This window comes from Betta splendens, chromosome 24, assembly GCF_900634795.4.
Source record: "Betta splendens chromosome 24, fBetSpl5.4, whole genome shotgun sequence".
NCBI lineage: Eukaryota > Metazoa > Chordata > Actinopteri > Anabantiformes > Osphronemidae > Betta > Betta splendens.
Window position 1 is genome coordinate 3,770,693 of NC_040901.2, and position 18,219 is coordinate 3,788,911.

The 18,219-nt window shown below is 42.2% G+C and overlaps 1 protein-coding gene across 5 annotated transcripts; it reads left to right on the forward strand.

Moving 5' to 3' along the window:
• Window positions 1-1,424: 1,424 nt before the first annotated feature.
• hmbox1b (homeobox containing 1 b) lies at window positions 1,425-17,753 on the forward strand. 5 transcript variants are annotated; one of them, XM_029142234.3, is made up of 10 exons: window positions 1,432-1,730; window positions 3,644-4,315; window positions 6,865-6,950; window positions 8,490-8,600; window positions 10,778-10,931; window positions 11,170-11,252; window positions 11,476-11,571; window positions 11,943-12,037; window positions 12,791-12,874; window positions 13,556-17,753. In XM_029142234.3, the coding sequence occupies exons 2-10, from the start codon at window positions 3,648-3,650 to the stop codon at window positions 13,697-13,699; spliced, it is 1,521 nt and encodes a 506-aa protein (XP_028998067.1). In that variant the 5' UTR covers window positions 1,432-1,730; window positions 3,644-3,647; the 3' UTR covers window positions 13,700-17,753. The 5 variants fall into 5 exon arrangements, with proteins under 5 accessions (XP_055362386.1, XP_055362387.1, XP_028998067.1 ...); XM_029142233.3 differs by having other exon boundaries at window positions 1,433-1,730; window positions 3,641-4,315; XM_029142235.3 differs by having other exon boundaries at window positions 1,434-1,730; window positions 3,641-4,315; window positions 11,946-12,037.
• The last annotated feature ends 466 nt before the right edge of the window (window positions 17,754-18,219 follow it).

The window sequence follows — 18,219 nt, forward strand, 5'->3', positions numbered from 1 at the left end:
ATAATTACTAAAACAATTATCCACCAGCACTCATGGCTGAACTGATCAGATTATGTTCAACCATATAGCTGTGCTGTTTATTTAAATAAAGCAACAAAACTACTACAGTACTTAATCCACTTTCATTTTTTCAATGAAAACTCAACATTCAAAATATCCAGCTAATGCTGAAATGGATGTTACTGTTATTATTTATTAAGGAAAGCTTTAAAATGTAACCTTTAGACTAGAAAGGGATGAAAGAACCAACACATGCCATTAAACACAAAGTGAGTCGTGAAATCTCCTTAGATTATTGTACAACAGTCACATGGGGGCAGTATGGCAACCAGACCGTACAGCAAGTTGCACAGATTCCGCATAGCAGCATTCACGCATCATTTACATCCATTAGAATGCAATAGTGTCTTATAGAATAGCTGTAAATATAATATCTTAAGCACTGTGTACGCCATTCCTGTGCATTATTCATACCAGAAACAGCATTAATAATTTTGGCATTATATTACACATTACAAACAATTCAGAAAGTGTCTAACAACTCCCTCTGCTCTTATCTTGTGCAAAGGCTGTTTGTAGTGCAAATATAGCAGTGCACCTTTTTACTTTGCTCTACTATGATTTCTCCAGCGTGACCTCTGAATCTACATATATACAGTATATAAATGTGTGTAAATATATCACTGGATTTTGCATGACACAAATACAGTTAAGTAACATATTATAACCGTAACCGCATAACCACACACTGCCATCCAACGAGTCTTTATAGAAAATGTTTTACAGAATATAATTGCAACAATAATTGCAGCATCTAGGAAAAAAACAGCATTAAAATATTAATGGTTAACTAAAAATGGGCTGTTTTGTCTAATTGTTCCGTCTTGCTCCGCCTAGCTGACCTCGTGGATCTGTTTCTCCTACAGAATCAAACCATTTAATTTCTCTGCACTGCTGACCTGTTTTTTTCCTAAATGTTGACTGTTTGCAAGGTTTGACCTAATCTTAATTACATACAAAACTATATACAGTGCATACGCCATCCATCCATCATCTGGAACCATCTTATCCTACATCTTTATTCTTTTGAATAAGGAATTTAAGTCCTCTAATCCTTCTCCTTTTATAAAAAAAAACGCTAGTTTACTAAGCACTTCCTCCTCCATGTAAATTAAAGAAAACTATCATTCGCCTTGTTTTACGTTTGAACAATTTCATACCAAGTAAGTAAATTGTAATTATTTCTAATTAATTTCTCTGACTATGTTTTACAATCATAGTACAGTTTCCCATGTAACCTGCTAGTCGTAAGCGCAAGCGACCTTTGAGCCAGACACTTTCACGGGTTTCGCCCCAGCCGCTGTGGCCACATTAAAAACTGCATCGCCTCCTGTGACAACTGTACATCAGCGAGCCACCAGCTCCCCCGTTCTCTACTTCCAGGGATTTGTAGTTTTTAGTGTACAGAACGTCGCCGCGCGGCGAAGGAGCTCGCTGGAGTAAGACTACAGTTCCCTCAGAGCCAGTCGGAGGTGTTAGTTGTCAATATGGCTGTTGTCAGACAGACAAAGCGGAGAGGCAAATAATTCGCCTCTGATTAGAAATCCTTGGAAAAGGGTCGGACAGGGCACTGTTGTCAAATTGCTCCATTGTTCGACTGCGGTGGAACAAACAGCGCATCTTTGCACAAGTTGCAAAGTTAAATGGTTAAGCGGACGATTTAAAGCGAGGTAAGTCATGTACTTAGCTCGCGACTACGCTGAAAGTGATGTTATTAATATCAAACATTCGCTAGCCAGCGGCGGCGGCTAACGTCGGCTAGTGTCGGCGTTGGCAGAGCTAGCATGTTATGCTAATCGTTCCGCAGCCCCGGTGCCGCCGAGACAGTCCGCATTTAAGTTGTTAACCGTTCCCCGCGATGCCCGCGGGCTGTCGCCGGCGGGAATTCGGCGGCAGCGGCTCCGAAAACCACCCAAGTTTGGCCGCTGCAAGCCGGGCGTTCGAACGTCGCGGAGGGGGGAGGATTTGTCCTGTCTGCCAGAAATGCGTTCGCTACCGTTAGCTTTGGGGGGGAAAGGGCGTGAAAGCTGGCGTCGCCGGTGGCGAAACACCCCCCGCAGCACAAACCGGCGGCCGAGTCGAGCCGTGGCTGCAGGTCCCACAGTCAGCAAAACAAAAAACACATGGTGGCGAATAGATCCCAGAAACTATGGGCAGATTTAAGACCGGGGGCAATGTAGGAATCCTGCAGGAAACGTGATGCACGCAGCCGGTTTGTTACTGCGTGACACACCAGGCTGAGTTTTTGAACTCGGCCGGACTCTTATCAAGTGTTCGAAATATGGAGAAAGGGGAAGTTTGCTTCACCGTGTGTCAAACTAGGCTTCATTTTATAAGGATCCGTCATAAACCGCCCGCTCTCCCGTTCCCACACGTGTCCAGCGCAAGATGTGACCTACAGCAGGACGTTAATTTCCACTATGTTGGGCCAACGTCTGTCAGACCGTTAATCCGTCTAGAGCCAACAGTGAATAGTTAACTTGATAAATACCTGAACAAGATGGATAATGATTTCTTACACATACTTTTGTTTTCACAGCACAGTGTGAAAGCGTAGACCGGCACAACGTTTAGTGCGTTGTTCTGCTTTTAATTTAATGTGTGGAGCCTCCCTCGGGCATGTGGCAGGTTCTGCATTGTAACCGTGTGTTAATTAATTTGAATCTTTTAGTAGCATCAAAATAACCTCGTAATCAGAGCACCACAATAGTTTACACTGATGCCAGAAAGCCTTAGTGTATTTTTCAGCGACGACTTCTGTAACTGTTTAAAATGCTGGAAATTGGTCTCCCTCTTGTTTAAATCCTCCCTAAATGTATATTAACCACCGTCATATTAGTTTCCTGCACGATAACCTCAAAACACAAGTGCTCTCAAGTCGCTCTGTCTCGCTTTCTGTCCCCGCGCTCATTTTAGGGCAACATTGATGTAGAAAAATGCCAGTGACCCTTTTCAGACCATTTATCACAACGGCATAGGTCGAGCACGCACAGAAGCTGGAAAATCTGCCGCAGTCTGATTCCAGTTGCATTGATTTTGAGCACGGCAAATTGCTTATGAAAAACATACAGCGTGGGCGGTGTGCAGAGCCGGGGATATATTGTAGCTCTTAAAGAACGGCAGTCAGAATGTTAAGATAGCATCAGCTGTCAAGGTGACTCTAGCTCTATGCGTGTGTTGCCTGCTGGTTCCCAAAAATAGCTGATTTTTATGCCCTGCCCCTCCCTTCCTTTTCCTTTCACACTTCTGTCCCTCGCTCTTGTCTTCCTTTTCTTATCTGCTGCCTCTTTATTCTTTGCAGTTGTTTCCGTTTTCTCACCCATCTCCTTCTCTTTCTTTACCCCCTCCAACTCTCCCTCTCTCCCTTTTGTTTTACCATACTTCTTCTTTCCTGTCATTTGTCATCGTTTTCATTTCTGTCCTGACTTTGCTCCCTGCTTTCCCTTATCTAGCTGTGTTTGCCTTTCTGTTTTCTCTCCAGCTATTAAACATACACGTTCCCTTGACCCCCACTCCTGCATTTCCCTTCCCCTCCTCTTATTCCTTCTCTGTCTCATAACTTGTCTTGTCTCTCATCCAGCAGTAGGATGTCTGAGTTTTGCGAGGAGCCGCGCTTCACCATTGAGCAGATAGATCTGCTGCAGCGGCTGCGTCGCTCTGGCATGACCAAGCAGGAGATCCTGCACGCGCTCGAGACTCTGGACCGGCTGGACCGGGAGCACGGCGACAAGTTCGGCCGCCGCACCTCTTCTTCCTCCTCCTCCTCGTCCTCCTACGGAGTAGGCGGGGCAAACAGCTGCACCAACAACTCTGCCTCCAACACAACTACCACTTCATTCAACAATAACAACACTGCCTCTGCAACCGCCGCCTCTTCCGTGTCGTGCAACGGCAACAACAGCGCCATCAACAGTGGCGAGGGAAGCTCCAGGGCCACTGCCTCCTCCACGACCTCCAAAATCTCCACCGCCACGCAGACGCAGTTCGGCAGCAGCGGTGGACTCTCGCCATCTCCTAGCAACAGTTATGACACCTCCCCGCCTCCAGGGCCGCCACCGCCTTCTGCTATCCTGCCATCGCCCGTGTCACTGGTGGCGCTGTCACAGAATGGGCGCGATAGCTTAGCCGCTACACCCAATGGGAAGTTGTCTCCTCCACGCTATCCAGTAAACAGTGCAGCTGCAGCCCGAGCATTTGGGTTTGAGGCTACAGAAGAAGACCTGGACATTGATGATAAGGTGGAAGAGCTAATGAGGTCAGTACTAAGAGTGTCAGTAACTTTTCACTTTGAGCTATATTTTATGCTTTTAGAACTGAGTTAATACCATATTAGTATGATTGTGAGATCCTGCCTTATGCTTGATTCAGTCAGGTCAAACCGTTCAGACATAACAGACAAAATCAAATTACCAGAGAAAGAATCAATGAAGTGTTTTTTTCATGCTTAAAGAATTTCATTTGTCCTTTTCTACTTGCTGCATTTTTAGTTTGAACTGATTGAATGTTCTAGTAGTGACTGGTGTCAGGTTTTGTCTATAATGCTCATTTCAAGCTCAGAAAGCATCTCACCAGGTTTGACCTTACTGTACATGCTTAAATCATGGTTACTAGTGCATAGCTGTGAACAGGTCTACATTCTACATGGAGGCCTTCTAGATAATTAACTAGCCAAGGCTTTATACTGACCGTGATCTCCACAAATCCATAACTTTAGCAACGCCTTGACATTATTGACCGTGTTTTGTCATTATCTTCATTAATAACGTGCTTGTTGTGGCTCTGCTTTAGTGGTGTCACAATTTCTCTCTGCCCCTACCATGAAAACACTCATATGTCTGGGCTTTCTTGTAGCACCAGACTTGTCAAGATAAGAGTCTCTGAAGGATGACCCCCCCCCCCCATCCAGGCTACTAGGAAACAAGTTTAAATTAGACTAACTTTTTAACTTCTTGGTCTTTCAAATGTCACAAGTAGCGCCATTGCCAGTTAGAGTTTTCTAGATTAACGTGATGTTTCCTTTGTTAAATCAAAAAACCCTAAGAATATTCACTTTTATGGTCACATCAAAACAAACAGTTGAACCCAGTAAGGTTTTGGCAATTATACCTTAAATGTGTTGATCCTGACTCAGTATAATAGTGCAAATAATATTTGTAATAAAATAAAGTTGACAGAATAATGAGAATCAATTTGAGTTTATTATTAATAAAAAAATAAAAATAATAACTTTTATTTTTCTATTAATTAATTTGGCCAAGAATATTCAAGACAGAATAAAAATGCAGTTTGACAATTGAAGTAGAAATGCATCACAGTTCCATGTTAGCATGTTAATATATTTTCTATATACTGTGTCAGTATTTGATGGAAAGATGAGAGGAAAGCCGACAAATAGTTGTTAAGCTCTCAGGCTCAGTCCTTAGCAGTGCACTGGTCCGGTTGCTCATTCGCGTTGCCTCTGCATAAAATTACATGTCCTCTTTAGACAGCTCAGAAAGTTAAGTAGCATTGAAAAGCCCTTGGTTCTCCTGCAGGACTCTCCTGCGTTTTGCTTGGTAGGGCTGTGGGGGCGCGACACCAGGCATCAGCTTGTCAACAATCCCTCTGATTTTTCTCTCTTAAGTGCACATTTCCATCTCTGCAGGGGTTCGGCCTTTGAGTTGGCATCTACCACACCCCCCATCCTCCTCCTCCCCCCTCTTCTTCCCACTCTTCCTCAGTCTTGTACAGGGGCTTGTGCTACATTGATTCGCTGGTGTCGATACAAGCAGCGTTTTTGAGCTCTAATTTTAGCTGCACCGCAAGAGGTTTGTGTGCAGGATATTGATGCTGGATGTCAAGAGTCGTGATGCATTTTCATTTCAGAAATATGCTCAGACAGAGCTCCGGCTTTGATGCCGTCTCCATTTTGACTGTGAAAGTCTGGGACCCAGTGGATCAAACTATGCTATGATGCTATGGTTTAGGCGGCAGGGCTATTAAAGTTGGGTGTGGTGGGTGGGTGGTGAAGGGACACTGCCAATGGAATGCCTTTCTGTAAAAAAAGACATTTGGCAGGTATTCACAATCTGCACCAGGATGAGGAATTAAACCAAGACAGTCATAATCCTCTGCTATGTGTGTACGAATGTGTGAGTTACTGTACTGTGTATGTCTAGGGGAGGGGACTGGGCTCAAAGCCAGAAAGCAGGGTGGGTACAATGTGACTGCACATGTTCACTCGCCACCCTCCACCCCTGCAAGTCTGTGCATGTTTAATTTTTTTCCCCTGCTGTGCACAGAGACACTAGAAACATTCACCAGATGCATTTAGACACTGTAGATGGCTGGAGATGGTAGCTCTGTTTGCATGACTTTGTTGGCGTTGTGTTCCCCTGGAATGGAACACTGAGCCATAAGATCAAAAGAACAATGTGGTCAGAATGCCGTTGGAGTTTTTAAATGAAATAATACAATATCTTAAATAAGGCAGTGGTTATTGTAACTTTAACAACTGTAATGTGCAGCAGCACAGCATCATCCAGGAAACGTACACGTCAGCGTTTGTCTCCAGTGCTGGGTAAATGATGATACAGCATCTAGCACCGGAATTAGACAAGTGCAAATCTCTTTGAATGGTGCAATAATAAAAGCAGCAGATGTCATTTATGTCTTTACCTTTTACCAGCCAGGTCGTACCTCACAAGTAGTATAAACACTGCAGGGTTTTTTTATGTTTGCCCCCATAAAATGAGACACTGCTATTTTTTTTACAGGCGACAGTGTATTAAATGGTATTTCAGTGCTGTGTGCGTGTGTTTGCAGGAGAGACAGCAGCATGGTGAAAGAGGAGATCAAAGCTTTCCTGGGAAACCGGAGGATTTCTCAGGCAGTGGTGGCACAAGTCACAGGTTATTAGCAGACATACTCTAATTCATTGGATTTTAAATGTTTTCAGTTGCAGACAAAATGGGGAGGGATGGGGGCATTAAATGTATGTTTATCCATAGATCTCGAGGTTGTGCCATTATCCTAAAATACAGCACAGGCTGCTGCAAGCAGCAGCTCTTGTGTTTTTTCTGTTATGTACCCTTTGCTGTGGTCCGTAAAATAGCCCCGCCTCCTTCCTAGCATTTTAAAAGAAGGGTGAGGTGTGCTGACAGTTCATTCAGAGCACCGAGCTGGAAATTAACCCTGGCCACTCATCGAACAGCTCAGTCTGATAATAAACAGCAAAGACTCAGCTGAGATTATCTCTCCAGTCTTTAAAGATAGATCAACAAATTTCACTAGTGTTAACTGCATTGTACTGTATTGTATAATCACACTGATGTGTTATGTGCTAATAAATCAACTTTTTTACATGTTGTGTAGGAACACACACATTTAACCTAGTAACAATCCCTGCAGGAACCGTCTTAGTACAGTAAATACTAGATGTCTCCCAACCACCACAATTAGGGCAGCCAATTGAAGCCACCCGCCTCCAGCGCAGTCGGAACGTTGCACTCTCGTTTCGCCCTCTGCACAGCGACTCTGATAAACCTCTTGTTTAAACAGATTTACACACAGAAGCCGGTATAACTTGTGCTTTAAAGGATCCGTTGAAGCAACCTAACACAAAAACATATATATGAATTACATTTCTGGCAGAATCAGGGAAAGTGAAGTGCAGCCGTATTGGCACGTCAAATATAGGAACGTTATAAAATAAGACTAAGAATGATAAGTGTGTGTATAACTTCCTGTTATTATAGGACTATGCTTTTAATGTTATTAGAATCGCAATTACATCTCCAAAACCTATATGAATATGGGAACAAACTAATTAAAACACCCAATGGCATGTTATTATTTTAACCTAGAAGAAAGAAATCCAGATGCCATGGCTCCACTTCCAGAGGGAAACTGTTCCTGGGTTACCAGTCTCCCTGAGCGATTATTTATATCATCACAAAGCAATGTAGCAGCATTGCACATTCCTGTTAGATAAGTTGATCCAGAGCAGAGCTCTACAACAATGTGATGCACATTCTTGGATGTTACAATCCACTTATGGCCTTAATGCACACTGCTTTTCTGACTGTATGGAAAACACGCTAATCCTCAGCTGCTTTATCGTCCTAAGGATCATGGGAGACTTGTTTAAGAATAAAAATGTGTTTTTTTGCTAAAACTGATATACCTTTTATGTCTTTAACTGATGCGAATTCAACACAGAAATACTGTTTACAAGCCCATCAGTGGTACAACAATCTGAGCAGTGTTTGTTTGGCTACAGTTCAGATAAAAGGCAAGGCAACCACAGGGAAAAGCAAGAGGAAACATTCCCTCCCGCCCCTACTAGCGTTTCCCTTTGTCTGTCATGACTTTTTCTAAGGGTTGCCTACAAATTGTGCCGTGACTTGATGTGAAACACTGTTGTAATTCGATGTTTGGCTGCTCTCCAGGCATCAGCCAGAGCAGGATCTCTCATTGGCTGCTGCAGCATGGCTCTGACCTGAGTGAGCAGAAGAAGAGGGCCTTCTACCGCTGGTACACGCTGGAGAAAACCACCCCAGGTACACGTGGTACTGCTCTCACTGCTCCCTGTCGCCTCTGCCGCCTCGATTTTTGTGTGTTTCGGTCAATTCTACTTGTGAAAACGATCATCTTTGTTACAAAGACAGGACTGCATGTTTACCTGAACACAGCAGGGAGGCAGCTTTAAAAAAAGAAAGCATTGTGGGTAAAAACCCATGTCTGCACCTTTTCACCTTTTCAAGTAAAACTAGTGTTTTGGTATATTGGGTGCAGTGGGATTAATAATATACAGTATGTGGCCTCAGTGTCATTTATTATTGTATAGTTACCAGACGGGATGTTGACTTGTAAAGTAAAACTGACATTGACACAGCCAAAGGAGGGTGAATGGTGAAATCTCCCATCCCAGTTTAGTGTCCTCACACAAGCTGCAGTAGAATATAAGCATTAATATTGTCAGTTGTCAGCGGCTTAAGTCTCATTCGAGTTTGTCTCTGTAACTACACTTGCAAGTGTCAAGTGCCTCCTTATGCCGCGTATTTCTAGTAATTGTGAAGTCATTGAGTTCGATTACAGTGACACTGTCAGCTGCACATAAAAAAAGATCGAATGATATTATTTCAAGTGGCTTCTGAATAGATTTAAGAAAAGAACATGCTGGTCTTGCGCTCACTGATGATCCAATTGATTCTCATCCACTTCAGACACAACTGCTGATTGTTCTTTTCCTGCAGATACTAAGAATAATATAAGAATCAGTTATGAGCATAATATATATGAATAAAGTAATGTTTAAAAGCTAAATGTTCTATGGTAGATGACAAAGCCCTGCATGTCCTTCCTCCTAACAGCGGCTTACCTACGCTTTGCTATGTGCAGCACTGTTCATAATGTCTGTGTGACCACCACACCAGGAATGACTCTGGATCTATTCCAATGTTCTTCTATTGGGCTTTTGCTATGCGTGATTATTAAAATAGAGCTTAACAGGAGGAGAGACTTTACCTTCTGTTGATATTGTTAAACACCGGAAATAGACACATGCTTAAATCAAAGCGATGCCTCATTGGCTGGCAGCATTGTACTGTACATCAACAGAGGACATTCTCAAAATTCTCTCGTTCAGCGACAAGCCATCAGATGATCGATTTGCACTGCTGAGGAATAACTAAATGGAAATGGCTCCAAAAATAGAAGAATGCGATAAAGAAAGGTCTTGCTCCATTTCTGACAGACACCATCTGTTACAAGTCTTCACAAGTGGAATAGAGAGGCCTGTAAAATGTAATATGAATTAGAGTTTTTTATATGTAATTATTTCTTCATTACTATACAATAAGTAAATAAGTAGCGATATAATAAGGGAGACACATAATCTACTGGATTCATAGTCAAAACATTCCACACGGCACTGCAAATGGTTAGGAGAAGAGAGGCCTCTTGCTGGCTTTGGCTCTTACTGTGCATACAGTAAATGTGTGTGAATACGCGTAAATGCGTGTGCGCTGGATCAACCTATAGTCAGGCAGCAGACATCCCACGCCTTGTCCTCTGCGGCATGTTCCTCGGTGGAGCCCTGCCAACACTGTCAGCACTGAAAACTGCTCTGCGCTATTTATGGCCAGACTGAACCCGGCTCGGCCCAGCCCAGCTCAGCTCTGCTCAGCCCAGCTCAGCCCAGCACACACGTCTTCATCACTGCTGCAGAGAAAACGCTCCGTTCAGTGCGCTGGCAGAGAGATTGACTCTGGCCCCTTTGACAATGTGCGTGTCAGATTGGGTTATGACGCGGTGGGTGATGTGCTGACCTTATAATACATCCAGGCTTTTAGTCGGTGGCTTGCCAGGTTTATGACTTCCTCAATCCTGTAGTGTGGGTTTCTTTTCTGCTGTGGTCATGACTTGAGATGAGGCAATGCAGTCTTTGTCAGCACTATTCAGTCGATTTTATAATCAGAATATGTTGTGAGAGTTGCAAAAGGCAACGTTCATCCTCGCATTTATTCTGATGAGCGATGGAGCGTCTGTGCAACTGTGTTGTGTGCAACTCTTAGCTCCTCACATTTTCACACAGACACGGTTCTGTGTTGCCAAACCATGAACACACCTGCAGACCGCCTCCAGACTGATTACAGTTGGACTCTTCCTGACAGGTGCTCAGATCTTGACCTACATGTATAACCTCTGGGTCTTTTTCCGCTTCTTCCCGCTTCAGGAGCCACCCTCAACATGCGACCGGCCCCGCTGCCTCTGGAGGAGATGGAGTGGAGGCAAACCCCGCCGCCCCTGGCCACCGCGCCAGGCACCTTCCGTCTGCGTCGAGGAAGTCGCTTCACTTGGAGGAAGGAGTGCCTGGCAGTGATGGAGAGGTGAGGACGCAGAGCTCCTTTCATAACGTGGCTGTTATTTCCTTATGGATTTGTGGAATCATTACAGCAGAAAACAGGTCGACAGGGAGGAAACAAAGCTTGTGATTCTTGTCGTACATGCTGAATATTGCCCTTATTGCACCACATACTGTACAAACTACTGTAACTGGTGTTTGTTGACAACATCCTGTGTAGTGGAAATAATTTAATTAGTGTGACTCTTACGTGCTATTTATAGTTACTTCAATGACAACCAGTATCCAGATGAGGCCAAGCGGGAGGAGATAGCAAACGCCTGCAATGCTGTTATTCAGAAACCAGGTAAATATGTTCTCACTGGAAATTAGAAGTGCCAGACATTTGATGTGGTCTACATACATGTTTATTGAGCGGTAGCAAGGACAGTCTAATTAATAGAAGCAAAGTGAAAGCTGGACACACCTGGAGGGAGCTTCTGTGAACACTGAACAGCGTGGAAAAATAATATTTCAAAGTGAATTGGAAGCGACAGTGGAAGAGATTGTGATATGCTGTTCGCTTTCAGGGAAGAAGCTGTCTGATCTGGAAAGAGTCACCTCATTGAAAGTTTACAACTGGTTCGCCAACCGTCGCAAGGAGATCAAGAGACGAGCTAACATTGGTAATGTGGATCTGATTATATCTCTTTTTAGTGAGACAATTTTATATTTACCATAATAGAAGGAATGAATTGACCCCACCACTAAAATGCTGATGATTGACATTATATTGCTATTGACAACTGGGAAATTTAAAGCATGACCAGTAATACTTCTTACTTAATTTTTAAAATGTTGTATGGAGGAGACAATTAGACGCTAAGACACTTAGCATCATTTAGCCAAACTCTGCTATCGTAGCCCTCAACAGCTGCATCATTTTATCTGTACCTGTCTTCATCCTCCAAATGTGCGGGACTCATGTCCCTGCAGTGTGTAATGAGGCATATTGGCAGTCCACCGTAAATCTAATAATCCATCCTCTTCTTACAAGAAGCCACAATCCTGGAGAGTCATGGGATCGACGTCCAGAGTCCGGGGGGACACTCCAACAGCGACGACATCGACGGGAACGACTTCTCGGAACAGGTAGGGAGTGATTGAAGATCCCAGCAGACACATAAAACCAGATTTATGTTCCATGAAGTGCTGTGAGTTATGAGTCTGAGCACAGCGGAACAGGTCACCGTTGCTTTTATTAAAGCTTTACATCTTCATTTAGTCTCTTTGTTGTTTTGAATCAGCCTACTGCATACTATTGGCACCCATTGTTTTGGTGAAAAGCTCTCGGACAAATCTCTGTTGCAGGCATTAATTTAATATAATCATGCATTTTACAAGTCATTCATTCCATAATGGAAATGAGAAGCGTTTTGTTTGCATTTGACCTTTTTGACCTGCCTCGCTTGGCACACGATGGTTCAAACGTTCACATAAAAGGCGAATCAAATATCTGAACTGCTGTTTACTTCAGACAAACTCTGAATTTATCTTCCTGCAAATACAGAAAGCACATAAAGTTTCTTTTCTGTTTTTATGTGGAACTGCTGCTCCAGGCACATTAATTAACAAAAGCTTGCTGGCTTTTCTTTTTTCTCCCTACTGTAACCAGTAGAAACTAAGTCAGGGCTTTTGAAAGTGGCAGCGCTCCGTATTAATGTGGGAATCTACAGATGAAGATAGTGTCTCACTTTGAGCCCTCTAGCTTTGTTCCTGATTGCACAACATGCAAAGCTACACTCTCAAAGAAAAGAAAGAACCAGTTAATGGTAACTTTTGCAGCTAATGAATGATGAACATAATGTACATATAATGTAACCCTGTTTGTTGACACACCTTCAGGCTTGCGACTTGCCCTATTTTGACAAGAGACCTCTGAGCCGACCATTTGGCCTTTATCGACTGGAGCCCACCTCCCCAACACAGGTACCCTGTCAATGAACCACACTAAACTGTGTCCACTGCATAACAGAGAACCCTTCAATCCAATCAGACATGCATTTAGAAGATTATTTTACCGCAATACTACTCTGAATGCCTGTTGAGTAGATTTTCAGACACTAATAACCATTTGCCACTTGTTATTTGCCTCCTGTGACTACAGTTTCAAAATGTTCTTTATGTTTTTAATTAGCTTTCACAAAAGGAAGAAACAGTAAAAACACAACCCTGCGCATGTTGTAAAGTTGATTTCTGATTTGTATCTTCAGTTCTTCCATTGAGATCATGGCAGTTCATCCTGGTCCCACTTCGGTCTGGCCAATAGAAATCACGAGATTAATCATAGATTACATGAGATTAATAATCTACTCTAAACACACCACATGCGTCATCCATACAGGGGATAACCTGTATGAGGATAAATAGGATAACCTATTTTAAAACAATTCTTTGATTCTAGATATTTATAGACAAAAGCAGCTTCTCATTCATATTAAGTTTTCTTCTTTAACATTTGCATCTGCCACATTTAAAAGATTATTTTGTAGCACTATAATGTATGAATGTATTCCATAATTTCCATTTTGTTGAGTGTTTTTCTTGCATCCTTTGGATTGACTGCTGGGCTTCTACCCCTCGGCCTTTCCCTGTCCCTCTGTCTCACAGGATGACAGCGCAGCACACAGCGAGCACCAGGACCCCATATCTTTGGCCGTGGAGATGGCCGCCGTCAACCACACCATCCTGGCCCTGTCTCGAACTGGAGGGGTCCCTAACGACATCAAGACGGAGTCCCTGGAGGACGAATGAGCCACATGGGGGCTGGGATGGAGGAAGCGGATGGAAGATAGAGGAATGTGGGGAAGGGAAAACGAATGAGAAGAAAAGGTGGGAAACACCTTTTAAACAAACTAAAAATAGACAAAAAACAATACTACTTGGTAGTGAAGCTTCTAAATTTGCCAACTGTACCGTTTCTCTCGGCTTCCGTCCTCTCCCCCCCTTGTCCTACGACGTCCGTGTAAACAGTAATTATCCACCACTCCCACTCTACTTAATGTAACGACTGACTGGTGGGAAGGGGTCACTATACGTCCTGAGCCCTTTCAATATGTTCCCTTTTGAAAGACGAAAATGGCGCAATCCAGGTCCTCCAGAAACTGTGGCTCTTGGCTGGAATTGCGTCTCCTAGCAACTCCCCTCTCTTCCTTCAAAACACTTATACCTCTTCTCTTGGCTCTCCTCTACCTTATACCCCGTCTCCGTCACTCTCCAGCCTGGTTGTCTGAGCCGATCCTCAGTCTATCTCACCTCAACGTCAACCTCAGAAAAATTATGTGTACTGTATGTATAATATATATATGGTTCTAATGGTTCTCAGTCTCACTCACCTTATGGAGTGCTACCTACCTACCTACCTACACCTGGAAAAATTCACCCTCCTCATTGTGCAATTTCATCAGAAGAGCTTTGGTGTCTTGGCGAAGACAGCTGGAGAGCTTTTCCACCTCTCCCTCTTCAGAATGGATAATATTGGCAGACCGAACTGTCCAGCCTCCGTCTTCATCCTCTCTAGTTCTTCTCAATCCTCAGCGGAATGACTTTCTTAATTTTCCTATAGTGTAGCCGGCATTGGATGAAACCTCTAAAGAGTGATCTTATTATGAATAAGACGCATTTCAGTTAACAAAACTTAAGGTTCATATTCAACAGCAGCAATGGTTTAAGCCGGTTTCAGCTCTGGTATTTAGCTTCACCATTATTAATTACTCAAGAATACTTGAGAGCTACAGTACAAGAATCAATTTAGGGTTAATGTGATGATCGAGCAAATGTAATCTGTCTAAATAGGGGAATTGTGCTGTGTCTTAAATGTCATCCATGCCAAAGGAACAATATGCTTGGAGGAAACAGCTGAGGCTAAGACAAGGCGTCGGACAAAGGGTTTCACATCCAATACTATTTGTACTAAACCTTTAGTGCAAAATGTTTTTTTCCCCTTGTGTAAGTGAAGCCAGTGGGCTTGACACTACAGCAGGGCTGTGCCAGGAGGAGGTGTCTAATAATGAAATAACGCTCAGCTATTTACTGTTCTGTGACGCTGCCTCATCATAGTAGCCTAAAGAATGTGCTTTCAGGAGATTATTTTGAGATGATGGTATCAAGCAAGATCAAATCCACACTGGAAACGGTTTTGAGTATCAGGAGAATATCTGAGGCATTTTTTTATGCTTTAATTACATGTTTATATCCTTAAAGGTTGAAGGGAATCAGAATCAAAGACACTTTATATGATCAAATTGAAATTTATTTCCCACCTTATTTTGCCTTGGAACATTTCCCGAACTGTCAACATGAAAATCTATAAAATAGACTATACTAAGGCTAAATCTGGATGATTTGACATGTATTATAGTTCTGTCTGGCTGATTTTCAGCCAAGGTATGAGTATGATTCCTTGATAATGTTTTGCGACTACTTCCTTTGTTTGCCGGGAGTCATAATAAGGAGAAAATTCTTACCAATCACACGTACGCACAATATTGAGTGGGCCAGTGGAGACGTTAGCTTCGCTTGAAGCTGGAGGATGAAACTCACTAGGCAGCATGTTACAATATATGTTTAAGCTGTATAATGATGCAATAGAGAAAGTATGAAAATGTGGTTACGTACATGCTGAAAACACTTTCTTTGCAGGGAGGAGTTACTTCCTGTGCCCATCTTTGCCACACGAGGTATATTGATGTTAATGAGCGGACGCAGGGGTTCCAGGCACTCTTGCAGTGTTCTAGTCTTTCTGCTAAATGTCTCCTGGTCCTGGCTTCATATTCAGCTAAAAGCACTTTAGCACTCAAAAGGACATTTCATTCTTGTGTGGACGTATAAAGCAAGTTCCTGCAGATTCGGAGCTAAGCTAAACTAACAGTCTCCTTGTCTGAGCTTGATATTGAGCCATGGTATTGATCTTCTGTAGATTTGAGCAAAATAAGCAGATCTGCCTAAAAGTCAAACTACTCCTTTCAAAGGGCCTTTGCCTTAGGAGATCTGGAGAGCTGGGCATATATTCAACATAGCAGGGTGAAACAATGAAGCCAGTAAAACCCACCTATGATGGATCAGGTCATCTGGTACCTGGATCCTACTATAGCTCCCTGTCCTGGGCTCCAGTCTATCACAGCTCTGTGTTACTCTTCTGCTTCAGTGTGTGGGAAGCTACAATACAATACAGTGACTCAGTTCTAGGACCTGTGTTTCAAAAAGAAATGGTTGACAGATAAAAATATGTATTTATACTCCTTTTTTTATGGTAATGTACAAAAAATGACAAAATGAAACATGGTATTGTTAAATTAATTATGTTTTTTATTTTCTCATATCTATTTTTCTATTATAATTCAAATGTGTTGTTTTTTTGTGTCATCCCTTATTTGAACAACAGTTTCCCCTGTTCGTGTCTAAGGTAATATAAAGCTATTCTATGAAAGAGATGATGCACCTTATGAAAATTAAGTACCACTGCTGATTCAAAAACGGCAAATGTCTAATATTATATCATGGGCTGGTGTGTAAAAGTCAACAAAACATTTAAACACAGCTGCTTTACTCATCACATCATTACCTCCCAGCCGCGCTACAGTTTAGTAAATACAGTAAAGTCTATTCTCCTACTATTGAAGTAAGTGGAGACACATAAGTCTGCAGAGTTTGGAGCGTGGTGTAATATGTTCCATATGTGGCACAACTAAAGAGCTACAGACTTTGGAACCAAGAGGTTGCCATCTGTAACTTTGGCCCCTGGCAACTGAAATACAAATTGAAATAAAAGGTGATGTGTTTGAGACGACACACACTGTTAGGATGGATTCACGCCACTAACTTGCCAAGCACAAACGAGAAGATGTGAGTTGATAAAAAGCTAACCCTGAAAATAACCTTCGCATCCGAATTTTCTTTTTGAGGAAAGTTTTCCCCTGGAGCTTGGTGTGAATGTCTGTGTCCATACAAAAAAGACTTTATGTTTAAGTGAAATAATATTGGAGTGCAGTATATGAAGCATTTCAACGAACTGCCATTGTGTATGATAGACGCTCAGCACGGTTACCGAGTAAAACCTCTACTCTGGCACTAATTCTCACACACACGCACAGTAGCAGGCTTTCCTCCGCTAATGTCCTGCTACCCTGAAGCAGTGTCCTCTTATGGTGTCAGGGTCTACGTGTCTTCGTGTCCCCGGCGGAACACTTCCCACTTCAATGCAATATAGCTCAGAAAAACAGGACTGAATGCTGTTGTTTTAATCTCAACCTAATTATTTTCAGAATTACTGTATTGCCCATTTCAGAATTTAGTGCCTTTTTTGGACAGTAGACTGTTCTGTAATTAAGATGTAGTATATATATACACATTTTTTGTACAGTTTCTTTGTTCATTTTTTTTAACTTGTGTTTATTTTAGTATGATATCTATCTATATATATATATATATATATAAAAATGTACAAGAGAATAAAGCTATATCAATGAGATTTTTCCTGCTGGTTACAAATCTATACAGATATGCATCACACATTGTTTTGGACAACAGAACAGTACAATTTATTATTTCAAGTTGAATTATAATGTCAGCAATATTCTGTATTAATCATTCAATAAATAAGCACTCAGGTTGTAGAAATTCCACTTGATTGTGTATGTATAAAACCATCCCACATTAATACCATTATGCATAGTGTGTTCCAAACCCTCAAACATGTCATGTACATACAGTCTCAACACACTGTAAAACATTCAATGACCTGCCAGTGAAAACAATGTCCTAAAAGTCATGCATCTGTTTTCTAAAACAGATCCTTTCCATCCATCTTCACACACTTACAGCAGCTGGTTTTTAGCCATTTATACGACCACGTTTGATGGAAACCAACCTGTTCAGCAGCCTGTGAACAGCTTCCACCTTCCCGACCAAATACAGCTATGCAAATAGCCTATAACAAAGGCACTGTTGCAGCATTTTGTGAGTAGTAGTCATAATAATCTAAGGCACAATAACATAATTGTAAATATGTTTAAAGCTGTTTGCCACAGCTTAGAATACTTTATAGAAACATGAAGTTGATGTGGGGCAAACCACTGGAGTTAACATTGAAGCTACTGTTAATATTTGACTCCATATCCTCAATATGTTTCCTGAAGGATAACATGTGATTGCAGAGCGGATGTTTTGACTGTAATCTACAGTGAGTAAAATAAATACATTCTATATTTACTGCATGACACCCACCATCTAAAATTAAATTAATTACTAAAAATGTGCAGTATAAACCTAAAACA